We start from the raw sequence: 24,470 nt of genomic DNA on the forward strand, positions 1-24,470 counted from the left end.
TTTCCAAGGCAAACCATTCAGTATCACGGTAATCCAAGTCTATGCCCCAACCAGTAACGCTGAAGAAGCTGAAGTTGAACGGTTCTATGAAGACCTACAAGACCTTTTAGAACTAACACCCAAAAAAGATATCCTTTTCATTATAGGGGACTGGAATGCAAAAGTTGGAAGTCAAGAAACACCTGGAGTAACAGGCAAATTTGGCCTTGGAATATGGAATGAAGCAGGGCAAAGACTGATAAGAGTTTTGCCAAGAAAATGCACTGGTCATAGCAAACACCCTCTTCCAACAACACAAGAGAAGACTCTATATATGGACATCACCAGATGGTCAACACCGAAATCAGATTGATTATATTCTTTGCAGCCAAAGATGGAGAAGCTCTATACAGTCTACAAAAACAAGACCAGGAGCTGACTGTGGCTCAGACCATGAACTCCTTATTGCCAAATTCAGACTTAAATTGAAGAAAGTAGGGAAAACCACTAGACCATTCAGGTATGACCTAAATCAAATCTCTTATGATTATACAGTGAAAGTGAGAAATAGATTTAAGGGCCTAGATCTGAAAGATGGAGTGCCTGATGAACTATGGAATGAAGTTCATGACATTGTACAGGAGACAGGGATCAAGACCATTCCCATAGAAAAGAAATGCAAAAAAGCAAAATGGCTGTCTGGGGAGGCCTTACAAATAGCTGTGAAAAGAAGAGAAGCAAAAAGCAAAGGAGAAAAGGAAAGATATAAACATCTGAATGCAGAGTTCCAAAGAATAGCAAGAAGAGATAAGAAAGCCTTCTTCAGCGATCAATGCAAAGAAATAGAGGAAAACAACAGAATGGGAAAGACTAGGGATCTCTTCAAGAAAATCAGAGATACCAAAGGAACATTTCATGCAAAGATGAGCTTGATAAAGGACAGAAATGGTATGGACCTAACAGAAGCAGAAGATATTAAGAAGAGATGGCAAGAATACACAGAAGAACTGTACAAAAAAGATCTTCACGACCCAGATAATCACGATGGTGTGATCACTGACCTAGAGCCAGACATCCTGGAACGTGAAGTCAAGTGGGCCTTAGAAAGCATCACTATGAACAAAGCTAGTGGAGGTGATAGAATTCCCATTGAGCTATTCCAAATCCTGAAAGATGATGCTGTGAAAGTGCTGCACTCAATATGCCAGCAAATTTGGAAAACTCAGCAGTGGCCACAGGACTGGAAAAGGTCAGTTTTCATTCCAGTCCCAAAGAAAGGCAATGCCAAAGAATGCTCAAACTACCGCACAATTGCACTCATCTCACACGCTAGTAAAGTAATGCTCAAAATTCTCCAAGCCAGGCTTCAGCAATATGTGAACCGTGAACTTCCTGATGTTCAAGCTGGTTTTAGAAAAGGCAGAGGAACCAGAGATCAAATTGCCAACATCCTCTGGATCATGGAAAAAGCAAGAGAGTTCCAGAAAAACATCTATTTCTGCTTGATTGACTATGCCAAAGCCTTTGACTGTGTGGATCTGTGTGGATCACAAGAAACTGTGGAAAATTCTGAAAGAGATGGGAATACCAGACCACCTGATCTGCCTCTTGAGAAATTTGTATGCAGGTCAGGAAGCAACAGTTAGAACTGGACATGGAACAACAGACTGGTTTCAAATAGGAAAAGGAGTACGTCAAGGCTGTATATTGTCACCCTGCTTATTTAACTTATATGCAGAGTACATCATGAGAAACGCTGGACTGGAAGAAACAAGGTGGAATCAAGATTGCCGGGAGAAATATCAATCACCTCAGATATGCAGATGACACCACCCTTATGGCAGAAAGGGAAGAGGAACTCAAAAGCCTCTTGATGAAAGTGAAAGTGGAGAGGGAAAAAGTTGGCTTAAAGCTCAACATTCAGAAAACGAAGATCATGGCATCCGGTCCCACCACTTCATGGGAAATAGATGGGGAAACAGTGGAAACAGTGTCAGACTTTATTTTTCTGGGCTCCAAAATCCCTGCAGATGGTGACTGCAGCCATGAAATTAAAAGACGCTTACTCCTTGGAAGAAAAGTTATGACTAACCTAGATAGCATATTCAAAAGCAGAGACATTACTTTGCCAACAAAGGTTCGTCTAGTCAGGGCTATGGTTTTTCCTGTGGTCATGTATGGATGTGAGGGTTGGACTGTGAAGAAGGCTGAGCGCCAAAGAATTGATGCTTTTGAACTGTGGTGTTGGAGAAGACTCTTGAGAGTCCCTTGGACTGCAAGGAGATCCAACCAGTCCATTCTGAAGGAGATCAGCCCTGGGATTTCTTTGGAAGGAATGATGCTAAAGCTGAAACTCCAGTACTTTGGCCACCTCATGCGAAGAGTTGACTCATTGGAAAAGACTCTGATGCTGGGAGGGATTGGGGGCAGGAGGAGAAGGGAACGACAGAGGATGAGATGGCTGGATGGCATCACTGACTCGCTGGACATGAGTGTGAGTGAACTCCGGGAGTTGGTGATGGACAGGGAGGCCTGGTGTGCTGCGATTCATGGGGTTGCAAAGAGTTGGACACGACTGAGCAACTGATCTGATCTGATCTGATATTGTAACTGGCCATGCAATAGGTTGGCCATACAAAAGGTTGGACCTCCTTTTTCCCTTTTAGTACTTTAAAGATGTCACTCCACTGTCTCCTGACTTGCATGCATATTCCTCAAAAGAAATATACTATCATCCATATCTTTCTTTGAATAATGTGTCTTTTCCTCTGGGTGCTTTTCAGATTTTCTGTTTATCACTGTTTTCAGATAGTTTGGTTGGATGTACTATATGCCTTGTAGTTTTCATTATGTTTCTTGTGCTTGGAGTTTGTTGAAATTTCTTGATCTGTGGGTTAATAGTTTTTATTAAATTTGAAAATATTTTAGCCATTATTTCTTCAGATATTTTTTTCTGTCTCCCCCTCTTTTGTCCTTTGGGGACTCCAATAACACATATATTAGGACACAAATTTGCTTCACAGCTCACTTGCTGATATTCTTTTGTTTTATTTCTATTTTTTTTTCTCTTTGTATTTCCATTTTGGATAGTATCCATTGCTTTGTCTTCAGGTTCACTGATTTTTTTCTCCTGAAATGTCTAATTTGCTTTGAATTCCGTCCAACATATTTTCTTCTCAGACATTGTAGTCTTCCTCATTAGAAGTACTTTCAAAGTATCCTTTGTGTCTCTACTTACCTTTTAATACAGTAAATATCATTATGATACCTAGTTTAATACCTTTGTGAATTCTAACATCTGTGTCAAGTTCCATTATTCAGTTTTCTTCCTCATTATGGGCTTTATTATTTGACTTTTTGCATGTCTGGTAATCTTTGATTGTATACCAAGTATTTTGAATTTTACCTTTTTAGTATCTGAATGTTTTTATATTTCTATAAATGATTCTGTTTGGTTCTGGGACACAGTTACATTATTTTGAAATAATTTGATCCTTTTGAGTATCACTGTTAAGATTTATTCGGCAGAACCAAAGCAGCATTTAGTCTAGAGCTAGTTATTCTCCACTGCTGAGACAGGATCCATGTGAGAACTCTACTCAGTGCCCTGCGGATTATGAGGCTCTGTAGTCTGGCTGGTAAGAACAGCTGCACTTCCTGGCCCAGTGTGAGCAATGGCCGGTCCCCTCCAATCTTCTCAGGTGTTCTTTTCCAGCCTCAAGTAGCGTCCTCATACACATGCTCCAGTCAGTGCTCTGCAGAATACTTCTCAGGGGACTATCCATAGACTGTCTCTCTGTGCAGCACTCTCCTATCTGATACTCGATACTGGAAACGATAACTGTCTTGGTTTCCTCAGATTCTTAGCACCCTCTCCTTAGCTCAGAGAATCCACCTAGTTCCAGCTCAGTTTACCCTCCTTGTACTGTGGCCTGGAAACTCTCTCAAGGCAGTAGAATGGGGCAATGGTAGGGCTCATTTTATTTTTACCCCCCGCTCAAGGATCACTATCATTTGTTGCTGACTCTTAGTGTCTTGGAAACTATTATTTATGTATTTCAAATAAATAAAACTATTATTTTATAAAATATAAAACTATTATTTTTTATATATATATATACACATATATGTTTTTAGTTGTTTTGGGCAGTTGGGTAAACAAGGTGCTTGTAACTCCATCATTACCTAAAGTAGAAATCCTGAGAAAGCATTTTAAGTGGCCTCCATGTCTACCTAATCTACACATTCTATTCAAAGAACAACTTAATATAGGAACCTCTGTTTCTTGAGTGTCTTCTATATGCCAGACACTCTGCTAGGTATATTCATACACAGTTCATTCAAATGGCATGTTTACTGAGCAGCTGTTATGTGTCACGGACTGTTCTAGGCAGTGAAACTACATCATGGTACAAAACAGATTTTAGAAATCTCTTTCCCTAGGATGCTTATCTTCTACTGGAGAAAAAGAATTTTAAAAATTAATGATTTATTTATATAGCGTATTAAAGGATAATAATTGCTATTTAAAAAATGAAGAGCAGGTTAAGGGGGTTCAGGAAAGCTGCAATAGAAATGAATGATTGCAGCTTTAAGTAGAATGATCAGTGTAAGCCACTCTGAGAAGGTACGACGTTCAAGCAAAGACTGGAAGGAGGTAAGGGAACAAGCCCTAGGGATGTCTGGAGGAAGAGCATCACACTGAGGAAGCAGCCAATTTAAAAGCCCTAAGGGAGAAGTATATCCCTAGTGTTTTCAAGAAATCATAAAGAGATTGGTGTTGGTAGAGCAAAGGGAGTAAGAGGGAGAGTAATGGGACCTGAGGTCAGATGGTACCTAGATTGCATAGGGTCTTAGAGTTCAATGTAAAGACTGTGGCTTTTACTCTGTGTGAAGAGAGGAGCCATTCAGTTCAGTTCAGTCGCTCAGTCATGTCCGACTCTTTGCGACCCCCTGAATCGCAGCACGCCAGGCCTCCCTGTCCATCACCAACTCCCGGAGTTCACTCACACTCATGTCCAGCGAGTCAGTGATGCCATCCAGCCATCTCATCCTCTGTTGTCCCCTTCTCCTCCTGCCCCCAATCCCTCCCAGCATCAGAGTCTTTTCCAATGAGTCAACTCTTCGCATGAGGTGGCCAAAGTACTGGAGTTTCAGCTTTAGCATCATTCCTTCCAAAGAAATCCCAGGGCTGATCTCCTTCAGAATGGACTGGTTGGATCTCCTTGCAGTCCAAGGGACTCTCAAGAGTCTTCTCCAACACCACAGTTCAAAAGCATCAATTCTTCGGTGCTCAGCCTTCTTCACAGTCCAACCCTCACATCCATACATGACCACAGGAAAAACCATAGCCTTGACTAGACGAACCTTTGTTGGCAAAGTAATGTCTCTGCTTTTGAATATGCTATCTAGGTTGGTCATAACTTTTCTTCCAAGGAGTAAGCGTCTTTTAATTTCATGGCTGCAGTCACCATCTGCAGGGATTTTGGAGCCCAGAAAAATAAAGTCTGACACTGTTTCCACTGTTTCCCCATCTATTTCCCATGAAGTGATGGGACTGGATGCCATGATCTTCGTTTTCTGAATGTTGAGCTTTAAGCCATTAGAAGGTAGTAAATAGAGAAGGTCATGATTTTGTATCCATTTTAAAAGGATCGCTCTGGCTGCTCCCTTGAGCAGGAAATGTAGGATTATAGCAGGAAAACCAATTAGGAGACTACACAGTAGTTCAGATTAGAGAAGATGGTAGTTTAGACCAGGATGGGAGCAGTGGAAATAGAGAACATTTGGATTTTGACACATTTCAAAAGTGGAACTAACTGCATTTCCTGGCATATTCAACATGGGATGTAAAAAAAGTAAAAGTCAAGGTTTTTGGCCTGAGAATTAACAAGATGAGAAAGACAGTGAAAGCTATGAATTTGGGGAAAGACAATGAGAAATTCACTATTGGAGATACTGAGTTTGAGATGGCTATTTGACATCCAAGTGGCAATATTAAAATAGGAAGTTGGATATATGAGTCTGGAGCTAATGGGAATGGTACAGACTGGTAGGTTAAATAAGATGAAGAATAAAAACTGAGCTGAATTTAACAATGTGGAGATCTTTGGTGAATTTTACAAGAGCATTTTTTGTGAAACAGTGGAAGCAAAAGCCTGACTGGGAGGAGAGAAATTGAAAATAGAGTTTAAACAACTTTTTCATGCAGTTTTGCTACAGAGATGTAAGAGGGAATTGGAGCAATAACCAGAAGGGAGGGTAGAATGAAGAGAGGATATTTAAGAGGGGGGAAATAGCTGATTGAGTGTTTGAATACTGATGGAAGTAATCCAGTAGAGAGGAAAGAACTCTGATAATATGGGAGAGAGAAGGAAGAATTGTTAGAACTATGCTGTAGGATAAATGAAAGGGGAATGGCCCTTGTCTTTAAGAGAAAGTATTGGCTTTAGATAAGAGTATGGCTAATTCATCCGTGATAATAGATAGGATAGAGTATGCAGGTGCAGATGCTGCTAGGAATCTAAGTGTGATGGTGGAAGTTCTCGTCTGATTGCTGCAATTTTGACAAGAAAGTAGGAAGCAAGGCCATCAGCTGAAAGTAAGGATAAAGAAGGAAGTGTTAGAATTTTGAAAAGAGTGAAGTTGGTGCAAAATAATGAGGTAGGAGACTGGGAGAATAAATGGGGAAGGGAAATGAAAAAACAACTGCCAAACATAAAGAATCCGCTTGTGGTTCATGGTCACAATTTTTTGTGTGTGTGATGTATATCTTTTATGTTTTTTGGTTTTTTGGCCACAAAGCATGTGGGACCTAAGCTTCCCAACCAGGTATTAAACGTGTACACCCTGCATTGGAAGGCAGAGTCTTAATTACTGGACCACCAGGGAAGTCTCCATGGTCATGAATTTAAAGCATAGCCAGTCAGGATGCCCGTGTGTTTCTCCAACCACATTCAGCTGCACAGATGCAGTCTTGGAGCAGGCGGAGAGCTGGATTTAACAAATATGAGAATGCAAGAGAGGGACGAGATAGCAAAGGGTGTGGACCGGGGAGTAGTTAAGATGGTTAGCCACAGGGCCTGGCTGGGCAAGTAGGGAAGATAAACATGGAGGAGAAGGACCAGTGACAAAGTAAGAAGATTAGCAGATTATAGACCAGTAACACTGAAGACTGTGTGGATCACAATCAACTGTGGGAAATTCTGAAAGAGATGGGAATGCCAGACCACCTGACCTGCCTCTTGAGAAACCTGTACGCAGGTCAGGAAGCAACAGTTAGAACTGGAATGGAACAACAGACAGGTTCCAAATAGGAAAAGGAGTACGTCAGGGCTGTATATTGTCACCCTCCTTATTTAACTTATATGCAGAGTACATCATGAGAAACGCTGGGCTGGATGAAGCACAGCTGGAATCAAGATTGCCAGGAAAAATATCAATAATCTCAGATATGCAGATGACACCACCCTTATGGCAGAAAGTGAAGAGCAACTAAAGGGCCACTTGATAAAGTGAAAGAGAGTGAAAAAGTTGGCTTAAAGCTCAACATTCAGAAAACGAAGATCATGGCATCTGGTCCCATCACTTCATGGCAAATAGATGGGGAAACAGTGGAAACAGTGGCAGACTTTATTTTTGGGGGCTCCAAAATCACTGCAGATGGTGACTGCAGCCATGAAATTAAAAGACGCTTACTCCTTGGAAGGAAAGTTATGACCAACCTAGACAGCATATTAAAAAGCAGAGACATTACTTTGCCAACAAAGATTCGTTTAGTCAAGGCTATGGTTTTTCCAGTAGTCGTGTATGGATGTGAGAGTTGGACTATAAAGAAAGCTGAGCGCCGAAGAATTGATGCTTTTGAACTGTGGTGTTAGAGAAGACTCTTGAGAGTCCCTTGGACTGCAAGGAGATCCAACCAGTCCATCCTAAAGAAATCAGTCCTGGGTGTTCATTGGAAGGACTGATGTTGAAGCTGAAACTCCAATATTTTGGCCACCTGATGCGAAGAGCTGACTCATTTGAAAGGACCCTGATGTTGGGAAAGATTGAAGGCGGGAGGAGAAAGGGATGACAGAGGATGACATGGTTGGATGGCATCACTGACTCAATGGACGTGAGTTTGGGTAAACTCCGGGAGTTGGTGATAGACAGGGAGGCCTGTTGTGTTGCGGTTCATGGGGTCACAAAGAGTCAGACACGACTGAGTGACTGAACTGAACTGAAGATTGAAGAATGGTTTGAATCAGAGTCCTTACTAGAAGAGGTGAACTGTGAGAAGTTGGGCTGTTGGACAGTAGTTCAGTTTTGCAGCTATTGGTAAAGACAAGGACTGAGAGCTGGGCTACTTAATGAGGAGGCCAAAGCCTGATATCAGTTTATAAACTATACATTACTGAGCTTCAAGGAGGTAAGTTCAGAAATGGAAGGAAATGTTTAGAAACACTACTGTGCCATCCAAGCCTATGATTAGTGGACTTGTATTCAGAATGTCTTTGCTTTTTTAAAATCTTATTTGTCTATTCATTTATTATTGTATTTTACAAAAGTAATGATCTGCAACAGATTGGCTATAAACAACAACAAAAAATCTGGTCCTGCCTCACAGCTAAAGCACTGCTCTAGTGTACATGACTGTCATCTGAGTGTCAGAGGAGAGGGAGGGCAAGACCATCTGAGTATGAAGGACCAGCTCCTTGAATATTGAAATCTGTCATCTCTAGCCTTCCCAGAGAGAAGCCACTCCCAGAGGCACCCGTTTCATTGTTTGCTGTGTGACCAAAAGAACTCAGAATACAGTGTGAATGGCGCCTTTACATTGTTCAAGAAGGTGGCCATTGTTATCTCCATTTGACAGATAAGACAACAAACTCGGGGAAGTGAAATAATTGCCCAAGTCACAGAGCTGGTAAAGGAAGGAACCAATGTTTAAACTTAGGTATGTCTGTCATGGGCTTCCCTGGTGGCTCAGTTGGTAAAGAATCCACCTGCAATGCAGGGGGCATGGGTTCCATCCCTGGGTCAGGAAGATCCCTGGAAAAGGAAATGTCAATCCACTCCTGTATTCTTACCTGAGAAATCCCATGGACAGAGGAGCCTGGCAGGCTACAGTCCACGGGGTTGTAAGAGCTGGACACAATTTAGCAACTAAACCACCACCACCACGTCTGTCATGTCAAAACTGGACTCTGCCCATACTCCTCTCCCTCTGTGTTACTTGCTCACAGTTAGGGGGACAGCATAGCCATACACTTCATGAAAAGTGGGGGAAAGTGCCTTTAGGGCCATGCCTTTAGGGAATGTGTTGTGGTCCATGTGGCCAAGCTGAGTATTTCCATTTCTTTTAGAATCACGGCTAGTTACCTCTGCTGTACCAACCCACAACCCATTGCTGTTTAGATCCCCGTCTCTCTGGTTGGTCTTTGTCAAACTGAGGGGCTGAAGCACCTCAGGAATCCAATATCCAATCTCACCACAGCATTTCCTGCAGTTTCTGTTCTGGTGCGTTGGTCATTACACATATATTAGAAGGATCTTCTAAATGATGGTTCGTGAATGGTAAGATGATGAGTAATTTTAATACTTTTATTTTTTCCCCAAAATTTATGTAATGGAGATGTTACTTTTATATTTTAAATTGTCTTGTTCATGTGGAAACTCTCAAAGAGTTTCAGGTCTCTGATGAAGGCTCACTCTCCCACTGAGCCTGAGTCCCAGCTGTACTTGGAACCCTCAGTGTTTCTAGAAAAGGTGGTGTTGGTTGCTTCCCATTCTCCCCAGGTGTGTGGGGTCTTTGAGGAATCAATCTAGAAATGAAACAGCATTAATATCTTAAGGGTTTCCTGGTTTCCTCCAGTTCTCAGCTCTCCAATAGGCCTGGGAAAGTACAACACTACAGTGAATTTATAAAGCTCAGCCGTGTGTCACAGGACCTGTGAACAAAGAGGTTATCTGCTTCTTCTGGAAAACCCTCTGTGGCGCTCTGCGTCTGTATGCTGACATAACTCACAGGGCACAGCATCTGACATACAGGTTTACGATGTCAAGGCTGCCTCTGTGAAGCATGGCTTGTGGCACATAGCAGGGTCTGCTGCATAGTAGGTGCCCACTAAGGATGAGCCAAATGAGTCAATGAATAACTGATGTTCAGTCTGTACAGGTATTTTCATGGTGATGTGGTTAATCTTTCTACCTTAAAAAAGTTACCAGCATAGATGTATATTAATGTATTAATATTTGAAAAGAATGTTAGGACTTACTAAAATAAGACTTATTTCTGTATCCAAACAAGGGAATATCTAGAAGAAATAAAGAACCCACCAAGATAAGCAAATATAACTTGCCAGAGTAGGCTATGCTCACACAGTTTAGTTTTAAATAATAATCAAAATAGATAATAGGAGCAGAATTTCACTTTGAAAAGTAATACTACAAATCACAGTTGATGAGGTGGGAAGAGGAGACATTAAATACTTTAATATGATAAAAAGCTAATCATCACAGTTATTAATTGAGAGTAACAACATCTCTGGTTGGCATAAGAATAACTAGAATTTTCAAATACATGTTATTAATTATTGTTATTACGTGAGGTTTAAAACCTCTTCTTCTTTTAGAGACTAAAAGTCTGGAAAGGTGAATTTTAAAATATGCCTGAAAACTGAGAACTCCCAAAGGAAACTTGGTATTCTTTTCTTCCATCTTGCCAAAGTATTCATCAATAAGAAATGCAGTTGATATGCCAAGCACTAAGTTTCACGTCATTTATCTTATATTCTAGATTTACTTACTTATTTTGGCTGTGCTGGGTCTTCGTCTTTGTGTGGGCTTTCTCTGGTTGCAGCAAGCAGGTCTGCCTTAGTTGCAGTTCACAGGCTTCTCGTTTCTGTGGCTTCTCTTGATGCAAACCACGGGCTCTACGCTGGCGAGCTTCAGTAATTGTGGTACATGGGCTTAGTTGCCCTACAGCTTGTGGGATCTTCCTGGACCAGGGATGGAATCTGTGTCCTCTGCCTTGCAAGGAGGATTTTTAACCATGTAAATCATTTATTTTGTATAAGTTTGTATTCCAGTAGATGGGGAGCACTTTGATTTCATTATGTACTTTTATTGATGTTAAGAGTCTGGACTCATTCTAATGATGCTGGTCAAGATACGATATTTTTCCCTAATATGTCTACACAAGCCTATAAGAACTAGCAAAAATCTAACTATTGTATTTGAATAGAGAATTCTTCCTCTCCTAGATTTGAAGACTAAATAAAATATGGAACAGTTACATCCCTAGTTTTCTTTTTATTATGCCTTTTGAAATAATTTGTATATACCTTTTAAATAATTTCAAGTGCCACAAAAATAATGTTAATAGCTCAAAATCAAAAGTTAAAAAAAAAACAACCCTAAGTATAATTTTTAAAATCTTTTTCTTCTCAAGCGTTTTACGATGGGATAATGAGACAGATGTCTCTCAACTGGAAGGACATTTTGACATTGTTATGTGTGCTGACTGGTAAGTACATAAAAATCATAAAACTCCTGTTAGAAAAAAAAAATAGCTTTGCTGAAGTAATTGGGCTGTGCTGCTCTGCTGACGGTGAAGCAGAGTCAACAAATGAGGCACAAAGCCGCCTTAACCTCCACAAATTAATATTCATCTCCATGTGACAGTTATAAGGTAGTCTTCTATCACACAGTAACTTCTACCACATTATTTCCCAAAGATTGATTTTGAGAAGCATTTCCATTTTCTGGAATTGCCTCTGTTTCATGCTTGACGTATCAGTAAATGGACGACTTAGGCAAATTGCAAATAATTATGGCTCGGGGAGGAATAGTCTGGAGAAAAAGGAGTTTATCAACACAAACAGCTCAATTAGCTTACTTCTTAGGAGAGATCTGACTATTGATATAAGGGAATATATAGATGTATGTGTGTGTGCACACATATACACTCCAGCATATAAACATCTCTGTGGAATATCTTTAGGGAAATAGCTTTTCTTAAAATGTATATTTGCTATCTAGTATTTCCAATGTCTTCAATTATGATATTTAATTACACTTAAAACAAGAATTATAAAATTCCATTTTATTGTTATGCAAATAATAATAGTAAAATCTGTCAGATGCTTGCCTTTTAAAAATAATTTACATTAGATATTTTGTCTTCCCTTTTGGCCCAATCTACTTATTGTTAATGAAAGTCTCATCCCTAAGTTACAGGATAAGTATGTATCAAACCTTAATAATGATTTCAACTAATCTTATGTATTTTCTTCATGTGTTGAATAACTATTTCAGCATTTGAGAAACATGACAATTCACAGTTTTTCCTGTTAAGAGTAAGATCTTATTTGTAGTTTTCTAATGATTTTTTAAATGACACTATGAATTTGAAAACACAAGTTCTGATTCTAAAGGAGTTCTCTTCTATTGATAAACCCAAACACAAGATCCGTAACCTAGAAAAGATTTTCCTTATGTGAGAGTTAAATGAATGGAATGTAATCTCCAGGAAGTCTTTATTTAAAATTATTATTATTTAATAAGATTTTTAGTGAGTAAACTTTCTGCCTAAGTCCCTGAAATTAGATTTGTTTTCTGTTTTCTCCAGAAAAACACTTCTCAGTGAAAATTAAATATTTTCTTCCATTCTTAGTTGAGTTTTTCATGGCCATTTAGTCTCTCTGCACCCAATTTCAGAAAGCCTTTTTTCCAGAAAAAGGGAGAACCAGATTTCTGACTAATCATTGATATTGTGTCTCAATATTACAGCCCTCATCTAATCAAAAATAAGGAGCTAAAACCTCACCATATGATTTGAGCAAGTAATTTAGTAAATGCCTTTCCTCACCAAATATGAGAAAGGATCCTCCAGGTTTCATTGCACAGATGAAGATAATGCTGGCAGGATTAGATCAGATTAAGTATGAAAGTCAGATCAGAGAGCAGCAGAGAGAGGGAAGGAGGGCAGGATCTTCTTGGAGATTTAGGCGAGGGTCGCCCACTGATGGGCTCTGATTATGTGGGGAAAGTCAGGTCCGGCCAAGAGATTTCAAGTTAAATGTGTCCTTTGCACAAATATCAAAACAGCCTGGCTTTGTCATACCTTGGGTTATGACACTCACACCATGTCATCCTATTTGTACCAGAGAGACAAGCCGAGGAAGTAAGATTCAAGCTCTTTTCTGATTAATGTTCTCAGGTTAAAAATAGCCACACAACATGTTTGAAAAATAGTCTTTTTTCCCCTAGCCAACAACAGGATCCCGTACAACCAACATACATAATGCATATTCAGTTAAGGCTTTCATTCCAAATACATAACAATAACATGATGTAATATGTACATACATACACGCACATACCATATACATATACACACAGCTAGTAACTATTGAGAATTTATGTATTCAGATGAACCAAATACACCAAGTTTCATTTTATAAATGGTTTTTTTCTATGCATGAATTGTTTTTTTCCCCTCCTGGTGTCGTCAGTGCTGGAATGTCAGGCTGTTTATAATTTCCCATTTGTAAATGTGAAACATTAAGCTGCTCTCACTGCGATGCTGATATTATTTCCAAAAGAAATGCTTTGGAATGGTCTGTCTTCATACTCACAGAGATGGGTACGCTGTTTAGAAACTTAAAAATACAGTGATGTTCATAATATACATGTTGTGCCTATAGCAGGGAAGCCCAGGACTCCAAGAGTTCTTTATGTCTTGTAGGGTTGATGTTTCTCTGTCAGAGTTATTACACAGATGCTGCTTCTAGGGACAGGCAGGCAGGCAGACCAGGCTCTTTTTTTTTGAAGAATGTCACAGGAGGAAAAGAAAGCTCTCTTTAGTCACTACCTCTAAGATGAAACCTGAAATAGTCGGTGCCAGAAATAGGTGCCACACATAAATAGATGACGTTAAGTCTCACACCATCCTGAAGTCATTGTCAGTCAATGAGATCTGGATTAGGCCACAGGAATATGAAGCAAGAGTTGGAGTTCAAATATTAGGTACATGGATTAAATTCTTACTGAAGCATTTCCAGCAAGGGTGGCATTGTCTGATTCCCTGAATAGCTAACCAGTGGTCCCGCTTGATCCCATTTACATGAAAACAAGCTCTATTCACAAACCTATTCCAAACCCACATTGTGGTTCAAGTAAAATGCACATGATTACGAGTGGTGATATGTTTATGTTCTTAAATCATTCATATATTCATATATTTACATTCAAACATTCATAAACCTGTAGGCAATGGGGGGAATAACTTATTTCCCAGAAGAGACCGTCTCTTAGTTCACATCTAAATTTGGTAGCTCAACTAGATTATAAAATAAAGAGGCACACTGAAAGCTAGTCATTATTTCACCATTCAGCATTTTTGACAATGAAATATAGTTTCATGGTTCAACAGTTCCTAAGTAACTTGTAAAATGTCAACTTTGAAATAAACAGAAAGAAAAAAATCAAGGTAACAGTCATACCCGCAAAAGGATGCTGTTGACAAACATCAAAATATTAGAATATTTAACCGCAGGTGTAGAAAAAAACCCTCCTATTAAGTTCCTTGGTTGACTTGTTTAATGTTGAATTTAATATAAGTTCCTTTCTGCTGGAATGCAGTCCCCCCCTGTCCTTGCTGAGTTTAGAATAGCGAATGATTGTTAATTTTAAACCTGCCTTTCCAGACTTCTGTTCAGTCACAATGATCTGAGAGTCTGGTAGCAAGATGTTTTTTTTTTATCCAATGAACAATTTCATTCAGTGTTTGGTGGCTTTCCAGTTTATTGTAGCTTTGCAAAAATAAAAATGATTCTGTAAATTTGAAGGAAAAAAAAAAAGAGTCCATACATGTGGCTTCTCTAAAGGCTTGCAGAGCAAGTCTAAAATGCCACCCTTAGCTGGACGCATGGAGCTCAGTCTGTAGGATGGTGAACCACATCTGCCTGCCTGCAGCCTGAGACTTCCCTTTTTGGGAAGAAATGCCGGAAGGTTCATCACCTCACTTGCTCTCCCAGCATTTTCACACTAGCTGTATACAGTGGATTGTTTCTATGTTCTATCATTTTTACTTTAAATGATGACAAGTTTGGGTTTTGTGAAGAAAAATAGTTTTTCTCAAAATAGGCTCTAGGATTTCTTTGTTTTTTTTTTTTTTTTTCCAGATGCTCTGATCATAGATCATTCTAAATCACAACTCATAGACTTTTCCACCTGAAAAGATCTTTAGCCCTCTCACCTCACACCTGAGGAAACTCAGTCCTGGAGAAGATGGACAGATTGTCAGAGATCTGGCACCTCAGGGGTGGCGCCACACGAGATTAGAATATGGCTGCCCCAGCAGTCAGTCGCTAAAGACCGAGAGAGGCTATTCGGTCTGCTGAAAGTTAAATCTAAAACAGTGAACTGGAGCACATTTCACCTTGAAAATTACACAGAGGTCTTCTTCTCTGAGAATGCTGGCAGAAATGTCTCCTTGTTCTCTGTACTAATTAATTTCCCTATGCCAGGAGATGAAGCTGCTCTGCGCTCTGCAGAAAACCCTGACTGATTCTAAGGGAGGCAATGAAAATGGCCTGGCACCTTTCCTTTGTCGTACAATCTATGATTCAGATCAATGGAACAAAGCAAGCGTTGATTCCACAAGTGAATTATAGAGAGGTGTGTGTGTGTGTGTGTGTGTGTGTTTAATGGCCAAACTAGACTGGTTGTCAATGTATTTTGATCAGTAACTGAAGGGAGAGTTGAAATGGTATCTTCATCCCAATCACTGACCCACTCAACCTTTTTTTAATAGATCCACTTAAGCTACTGCTGTTCTCTGAGCCCATTAGGACTTATTTAAGGGGTGAATTTTCAGGAGATTATGTATCACTCCCACTAAAGCACATTGAAATTGCTCATAGGATGTATCCTACAAAGTGTTATAAATTCTGCACCGGAGCTAACTAGAAATGTGAGCTTGCTTGGAATAAAGACCTATTAGAGAACTATAAGAATTACTTTTGGGAAATGTGACTTGGAGTGATGGAGTAGACAGAATTAGCTTTCAAATAACTGGGTTTTGAATGTGTGCTGTGTGTTAAGCTGCATTTTCTAGTGAGCTGTGATGTTAATATCTTTTTCACCATTGCCAATAGTAAATAGAAATAGTATTTTATAAGGCTATGTTTTTTTATTGAAGTATAGTTAATTTAAAATGTTTTCTTAGTTTCAAGTACACAGCAAAGTGATTTAGATACCTGGCAGGCTGCAGTCCATAGGGTCGCACAGAGTCCAACATGACTGAAGCAACTGAGCAGCATGTCTATATGTATGTATATATATATATATGCATTCTTTTTTCAGATTCTCTTCCATTATAGTTTATTACAGCCTTCTCTAGTGACTAAGATGGTAAAGAATCTGCCTGCAATGCAGGAGACCTGGGTTCAATCCCTGGATCCGGAAGATCCCCTGGAGGAGGGAATGGCTACCCACTCCAGTATTTTTGCCTGGAGAATTCTGTGGACAGAGGAGCCTGGCAGGCTGTCTCCATGGGGCTCGCAAAGAGTCAGACACTACTGAGCAGCTAACACTTTTCCTCTTTCGTAGGTTATTACATGATATAGAGTATAATTCCCTGTGCGACACATTGAGTCCTTGTTGTTCACCTACTTTATATATAGTAATATGTATATATTAATCCCAAACTCCTAATTTAGCTCCCCTTCCCCGTATAAGGTTATGTTTTAAGCTCAGCTTTTAAGTTGTTAATTATTTATCTCTTACCAACTCTTAGGATGCACGTGTATAAACTGGGAATGGTCTTTTGCTTAGTGCTATGTATCTCAACTAGCCAGGCCTCCTGTGGACTCAAGTAACTGATAGAGGTATTTAAATAGAATACTTAATTATTAACATATAAGGTAGTATTGTTGTTGCTTCCCTGGGCTCAGTGGTAAAGAATATACCTGCCAAGCAGGAGACATGGGTTTAGGAAAATCCTGGGTCAGGAAAATCCACTAAAGAAGGAAATGGCAACCCACTCCAGTATTCTAAAAGGAAATCTCATGGACAGAAGAGCCTGATGGGCTACAGTCCATGGGGTTGCAAAAGAGTTGGACACAGCTTATGACTAAACAACAGCAGCAAGATAGTATTAACTCACTAAAGAATAAGGTATAAAGTCCTGAAGAGAAAATTTCAAAACACTTAAATACAATTGGATTCCTTTCTTACTGGCCCTTCAGTTCAGCTCAGTTCAGTAGCTCAGTCCTGTCCGACACTTTGCGACCCCATGAATCTCAGCACACCAGGCCTTCCTGTCCATCACCAACTCCCGGAGTTCACTCAGACTCACGTCCAGCAAGTCAGTGATGCCATCCAGCATCTCATCCTCTGTCGTTCCCTTCTCCTTCTGCCCCCAATCCCTCCCAGCATCAGAGTCTTTTCCAATGAGTCAACTCTTCGCATGAGGTGGCCAAAGTACTGGATTTTAACCTTCAGCATCATTCCCTCCAAAGAAATCCCAGGGCTGATCTCCTTCAGAATGGACTGGTTGGATCTCCTTGCAGTCCAAGGGACTCTCAAGAGTCTTCTCCAACACCACAGTTCAAAAGCATCAATTCTTTGGCGTTCAGCTTTCTTCACAGTCCAACTCTCACATCCATACATGACCACAGGAAAAAACATAGCCTTGACTAGACGTACCTTACTGGTTATTAACCATTAATTAATATGACTAAAAGACAAACTTCTGTAGCATTCAAATTAGACGCATTTTGTGCTCTAAGATTTAAACGCATAGTTTTCTGGAACAGTAAGGAATTTTCCCATATAATAATCAGGTTATCCTGACTGATACATAGGTTTCCATTCTAGAGATGATTTCTAGTTTACCTTAAGAGGATTCTTTTTCCATTGCTCAAAGCAGCATTTTATAGAAGAAACTTCCACTAAGCATGTCATGGTGAAGCCCAAGTTCTGTCTTCTTGGAAATATTTCATAAGCTGCTCTCCCCACTCACCTTAAGTGAGAGAATTAGGAGAGAACCTGGTCTGGTAAAACATCCTGCCTGAATGCTGACTCCTCTGTAGCATGACCAGTGAAGGAGTATGTACAAACAGTTTTAGAGGCGTTAAAACTCACCCTGCGTAAGCCCTCCATTTCAAAGACTGTGTTGATCTGCTAGTAAAGTGAAAAGTGAAAGCTGTAGTCGCTCAGTCATGTCTGATTCTTTGCAACCCCATGGACTGTAGCCTGCCAGGCTCCTCTGTCCATGGAATTCTCCAGGCAAGGATACTGGAGTGGCTTGCCATTCCCTTCTCCAGGGGATCTTCCCAAACCAGGGATTGAGCCCAGGTCTCCTGCATTGCAGGTGGATTCTATACTGTCTGAGCCACCAGGGAAACCCAAAATATGAAGATGGAGGTACTGGGGATTGAACCCGGGATCTCATGCATGCTAAGCCTGTTTTCAACCACTGAGCCATACCCCCAGGCCTGCCAGTAAGGGAGTAAGTGAACTATTCACTGAGCACCTTCTCTGCGTGTAAGCTGGGCCAGAGCTGCTGCTGCTGCTGCTGCTGCTGCTAAGTCACTTCAGTCATGTCCAACCCTGTGCGACCCCATAGATGTCAGCCCACCAGGCAAAAACCATCACTACCTGAGGTCTTTTCTGTGGTCAGTGTGTAATAGGGCCAGTGGTTTGATTTTGAAGGATGGCCTCACAGCACCTCTGGTGGGCAGACGACCCATGTTTGCAGAGACAAGTGTTGGGAGAGCTTCATCTCTACCAGATGACTCCCCCAGACAGCAACTTAGAAACTTCCCATTGCACACTAGCACATGGTCCAGTCGTGTGTGAATTTTGGCCCATCACGTGTTGATGACTTGGCTTTGATTGGATAACCCTGACCACAGTATCTTTTTTATTATTTGTATTCTAGTGAGATAATTGAATGAAAGGAAACAATTTCTGTCTTTTAGTGTTGAGTAAACATATGTAATTAGCCTTGATCTCCACTAATATCATTAGACTTGAAAACCCAGTTTAATCTGGATTCTGCTCTCTTCTCAATGTCAGCCTGTTTCTGGACCAGTACAGAGCCAGCCTTGTTGATGCAATAAAGAGATTACTCCAGCCCAGGGTAAGTATGTTTCTATTTTCTCCTGAACACTGGCTTCAGAATAATTAGTCTGTGCACAAAGATGGAAAGAGTAATGGAATGGCAGGATTAATGTCATGTAATACTTTAATACTTATTATGTCCAACTTCAATTGAGTCTTCTGATCTATCAGATTCTTTCCTAATCATAACTAGGGAACTTCTTACCCTTGGCCTTCTGATAAGGAACACAGTGGGTAGTAAAATAAATGAAACCGCTTCAAAGATAGTGTGAGATTATTTTTATCAAAGAATTTCTTGAGTCTTTTCCTTTGATAACAATATCTTCATATTAAAGTAGAAGTATGATATTGAAAGTTTTCTGTTGACTTCTGTCATTTTAAATCCCTTCAATGGTAACCTTTGTCATTGGGTATTTATTTATTGCAAAAGAATATTTTTTTCTTTTTATTTCTGTTTCTATTAAAGAAAGGGACTTCAGATGAATCTATTAAAAGTTCTTTGCTTTAAAAGGAAACCATTATTTACATATTATAAACATTAGGTCACAATGAAGCCAAGCATGGCATACAATATTCTGTGCATTTTTACATTTATATATCCATTTATGCCTGTGAGTAAATTACAGAGTTTGTATCCACTCTTATTTTGCTGGGCTGTTATACTAAGCTAGGAGGTCCTGCAGCCTAAACAGAGAGTTAATATACATCTATTTAAAGAAAGAAAACAAGTTTAAAGCTCATACATTAAAAAAAAAATCTTATAACTATGTAAGACTCTTGCTGTGCCATAGGAACTTAACAGTGTTAATGTAGCCTAAGACAGAAACTCAACATTTATCTGAGAAAGGACTATAGTGTGTGTGTGTTTATGTGTGAAGTATTTTCTAAAGTTTTGTCTTTTCTTTTAAAAAAGAAGGTTTGCTCTAGTCTTCTGACCTCAGTGAGACTTATCAGCTAATACCTTTCAATCTTTCTCTTATATCTTTTCTACATTGAAGATTCCCAGAGCAATTTGATAATCATCCTTTGCTGTACACTGTGCTTTTTATTTTGTTATCTCTATATAACTCAGAAACTTTAGGCCTCTCAGAGGAGTAACCACAGCTTTGTAAGTGGTAATCAATTAAATTAAATTGGCTTCTCAATTCCCCCTGTGAGGTGGGGAGCAGCTCTAGAGGTAAGGAAGGGGCACACTCCAAGCCGTTGATGACAGCTGTCGTGGTTGAGTGAGCAGCCCAAGTTGAGGGCAGAAGAAGGAATTGGGGGCCTCTTCATCTCCCTGTTAGCCTTGGGTGATTCTCATGAGAATTTGCAAGATCAGGATTTTCAGAAAGGACACTGAGATTCTTGGATATAAGGCTTCTGAGAAGATCTATCATGCAAAAACACAATGCTTTCAAAGACTCCTGGATCTCACAGTGCACAGTACTTCACTCATCACCAACACCCCCTTCAGAGCCTATTTGTGACAAATACTCCATTTTGCTGGTTCCAAATAGGAAAAGGAGTACGTCAAGGCTGTATATTGTCACCTTGCTTATCTAACTTATATACAGAGTACATCATGAGAAACACTGGGCTGGATGAAGCACAAGCTGGAATCAAGATGGCCAGGAGAAATATCAATAACCTCAGATATGCAGATGACACCATCCTCATGGCAGAAAGTGAAGAACAACTAAAGAGCCTCTCGATGAAAGTGAAAGAGAATGAAAAAGTTGGTTTAAAGCTCAACATTCAGAAAACGAAGATCATGGCATCCGGTCCCATCACTTCATGGCAAATAGATGGGGAAATAGTGGAAACAGTGGCTGACTTTATTTTTTGGGGCTCCAAAATCACTACAGATGGTGATTGCAGCCATGAAATTAAAAGACGCTTACTCCTTGGAAAGAAAGTTATGACCAACCTAGATAGCATATTCAAAAGCAGAGACATTACTTTGTCAACAAAGGTCCGTCTAGTCAAGGCTATGGTTTTTCCAGTAGTCATGTATGGATGTGAGAATTGGACTATAAAGAAAGCTAAGCACCAAAGAATTGATGCTTTTGAACTGTAGTTTTGGAGAAGACTCTTGAGAGTCCCTTGGACTGCAAGGAGATCCAACTAGTCCATCCTAAAGGAGATCAGTCCTGGGTATTCATTGGAAGGACTGACGTTGAAGCTGAAATTCCAGTACTTTGGCCACCTAATGTGAAGAGCTGACTCATTTGAAAAGATCCTGATGTTGGGAAAGATTGAGGGCAGGAAGAGAAGGGGACAACAGAGGATGAGATGGTTAGATGGCATCACCAACTCAATGGACATGAGTTTGGGTGAACTCCGGGAGTTGGTGATGGACAGGGAGGCCTGGTGTGCTGCAGTTCATGGGGTCACAAAGAGTCGGACACGACTGAGCGACTGAACTGAACTGAACTCCATTTTGTAGCAGATTTGCCTGGTTTATGTAGAAAGTGAAAGTGAAGTTGCTCAGTTGTGTCCAGTTCTTTGCGACCCCATGGACTGTAGCCTACCAGGCTCTTCCATCCATGGAATTTTCCAAGCAAGAGTACTGGAGTGGGTTACCATTTCCTTTTCCAGAGAATCTTCCTGACCCAGGGGTCGAACCCAGGTCTCCCGCATTGCAGGCAGACGCTTTCCCATCTGAGCCACCAGGGAAGCTCGGCAGAAGAAGGAATTACATAGTTTACATAGGATTCATAGGTTTACGTAGGATCTACTGTAAATCATTCACATGATTTACAATAGAAAACTGCCCAAGCTATGAATAGACCTAAGTGGAGATTGAACTGGAACATCTAGTAGCTCTCCTGTACCCTCTATTAAACTCTGAATGATGCTCCTCCTTGTCTGAAGTATGGCTCCACACAGCAGCCTCCTCAGAGGACAGCAGCACTCCTACTGAAGCAGATGCTCACCCTTAACTGGGAGGATAAGACCCAGCCCTAGAGTGGATGGTGCTTACTTATGCTCTGTGTAGAGCTGGGGAAGCCGAATCAAAGGGGCCTGCATCATGGGCTTCCCTGGTGGCTCAGTGGTAAAGAATCCACTTGCCAGTGCAGGAGACATGGGTTTGATCCCTGGCCCATGAAGATCCTACGTGCCACAGAGAAACTAAGTCCACGTGCCGCAACTATTGAGCCTGTGCTCTAGAGCCTGGGAGCTGCAGGTACTGAACCCATGCTCCGCAACAGGAGAAGCCACCAGTGAGAAGCCAGTGCATTGCAACTGGAGAGTAACCCCCACTCTCTGCAACTAGAGAAAAGCCCACGCAGCAACAAAGACCCAGCACAGCAAAAAAATAAATAAATAAACAAATAAATATTCTTAAACATCTAACTTAATTAAAACAAAAACAAAGGGGGCCACATCAAAATGCAGCATAAGAAATGAGAGCAGGGGCCCTCACTCAGGCCCCTCCTGTCCTGCAGCACTGCTTGGACTGACAAGTATTCCAGCCTAAGAGGGCAGGAGTCCACCATAAGGGGGAAAATCCCAGTCATAGATGGTACATGGACATACTGAAGTTCCCACCCAGGAATCTCACTCCACTGAGAGGTCTGGGGTGGCAGGGCCTTTGCACTCCTGGGAACGCTACCCAGATGGACCCAGGAAGGGCCACAGGGACTCAGAAGAGAGCCACAGTAGCTCTGTCTCCCATGCCAGGGGACTGGAAGGGTGCCCAAAACATGGGGGCACCTGGAGAAAAACTGCTCTTCTCCTTGCCTCTCAGGCCTGCTGTCCTACTTCCAAAGGACGTCCCCCCACCCCTCACTGAGTGTGTATGTCGTGGACATCACAGTCCAAGACCAAGATAACATTAAAGGCTTTATCCCATAACAATTAGAGCTGCTTTTAATGGTTTCTTGAGCCCAGTCCACTCTTCCATGGTTTTGTGGCCCAGAGGCTGAAGGTACTGGAAAAGGCCCACAGAGAAACAGATTGGACAGCTGCACTGGTGGGTCCTGAGCTCTTAGTAATTCAAGGGCTCAGCAGACTCAGTGGAGATGAAACAAGTCCTCAGGGTGCTCAGCCAAAGCTGCACTTTGGCCAAACACTTTGAATTCACAGGTGGGCCCCAGTTTCCAAGGGTAAAGTATTAGTAGATAGACCCAGAAATGTCTGTGTACAAAACCCAATTTGTTCTTACTATTGAGCCACTTACTAGATTCATCTCTCAGAGCCTCAGTTTCTCATCTGTAAAATGAGGAAAAAACAAGTCAGTGCATTGGAAGCTTTAGCACATAACTGACTCTGAATGAGTATGTGTTCAGTCTTGCAGCCTTGAAGAACTAGAGGGACTTCCCAGCCATGATGGGTATAGAATACACAGGGCTGTTTTCAAAAACTGTCCTCAGAGAAATGCTTGGCAGAAGGGGAAATTTTTTTTTTCTTGAACTTGGACTTGGATGATGTCTACACATAACTAGGCCTGCTGCATCTCCCTGTACCCACGTCCTACTTGCCTGCTGCAGGCTCTGCAGAAGGTCCGGAGGATTGTCTACCTGGATGAAGATGACACTTTTTACTACAGGCGCCCCCATCAAGTGAGGGGAGAGAAATTCCTACTAGATGGCCAGGATTAAATCATTGCAACATGGAGATTCAAGTGTCAACCTGTGTGAAGAAATGGATTCTGCCATTATTGGGGAGTGTGATTCCTTGAGTTCTAGCTAAGGCAAATCTGCTGTCTGGAGTCAGAGGATCCAGAAGCAAAGAAAGTAGGTGGAGGGGAGGAGTTTCCCTGCTTTTCAGTTTTTATAATGGGGGTCATAAATGAGGGGATACAGGCCCCCAGAGAGAGCTTAGCCACCAGAGTGGGTTCCTGGCTTGACCCAGGAGCAGTGTCAAATCACAGAGCTAAGCCTGGATCCTTGGGCAGACAGGCACCTATGCCTGGAAAGTCATTACAGGAAGCCCCAAACGTCAGCAAGAAATGATCATTGCTTGCTCCAAATGGATTCTTCTGCTTACTGGTTGAGAGAAGCTATAAAAACATCTGACCCCTGCCAGAATGCTACAGGAACTCTCTAGCAGACTTAAAAGATGACAAGAAAAGATTTTAAGAAGAAATGACAGTGTTAGATGATCAGTCATGTCCGATTCTTTGCAACCCCATGGACTCCTCTGTCCATGGAATTCTCTAGGCAAGAATACTGGAGTGACTTGCCATTCCCTTCTCCAGGGGATCTCCTCAACCCAGGGATCAAACCCAGATCTCCTGCATTATAGGTGGATTCTTTAGTGTCTCAGCCACCAGGGAATCAGCAAGTGTTACTCATTCCAAGAAGCAACAGGTATCTTTCCTCCCCCACCTCTTTCCCTCTGGTGAGAGGCTTCTTGTTGCTGATGAGTCATAGCTGAGCCCTTAA

General features: G+C 41.0%; 1 protein-coding gene across 1 annotated transcript in view; it reads left to right on the top strand.

Moving 5' to 3' along the window:
• The window catches only part of CAMKMT (calmodulin-lysine N-methyltransferase), a 427,562-nt gene that overhangs the window by 389,994 nt on the left and 13,098 nt on the right, over window positions 1-24,470 (top strand). The window contains exons 8-9 of the mRNA NM_001105641.1: window positions 11,417-11,491; window positions 19,054-19,117. Of these exons, the coding sequence (NP_001099111.1) occupies window positions 11,417-11,491; window positions 19,054-19,117 (139 nt within the window). The remainder of the gene's footprint in view (window positions 1-11,416; window positions 11,492-19,053; window positions 19,118-24,470) is intronic.

This window comes from Bos taurus, chromosome 11 (assembly GCF_002263795.3).
Source record: "Bos taurus isolate L1 Dominette 01449 registration number 42190680 breed Hereford chromosome 11, ARS-UCD2.0, whole genome shotgun sequence".
Lineage (NCBI taxonomy): Eukaryota > Metazoa > Chordata > Mammalia > Artiodactyla > Bovidae > Bos > Bos taurus.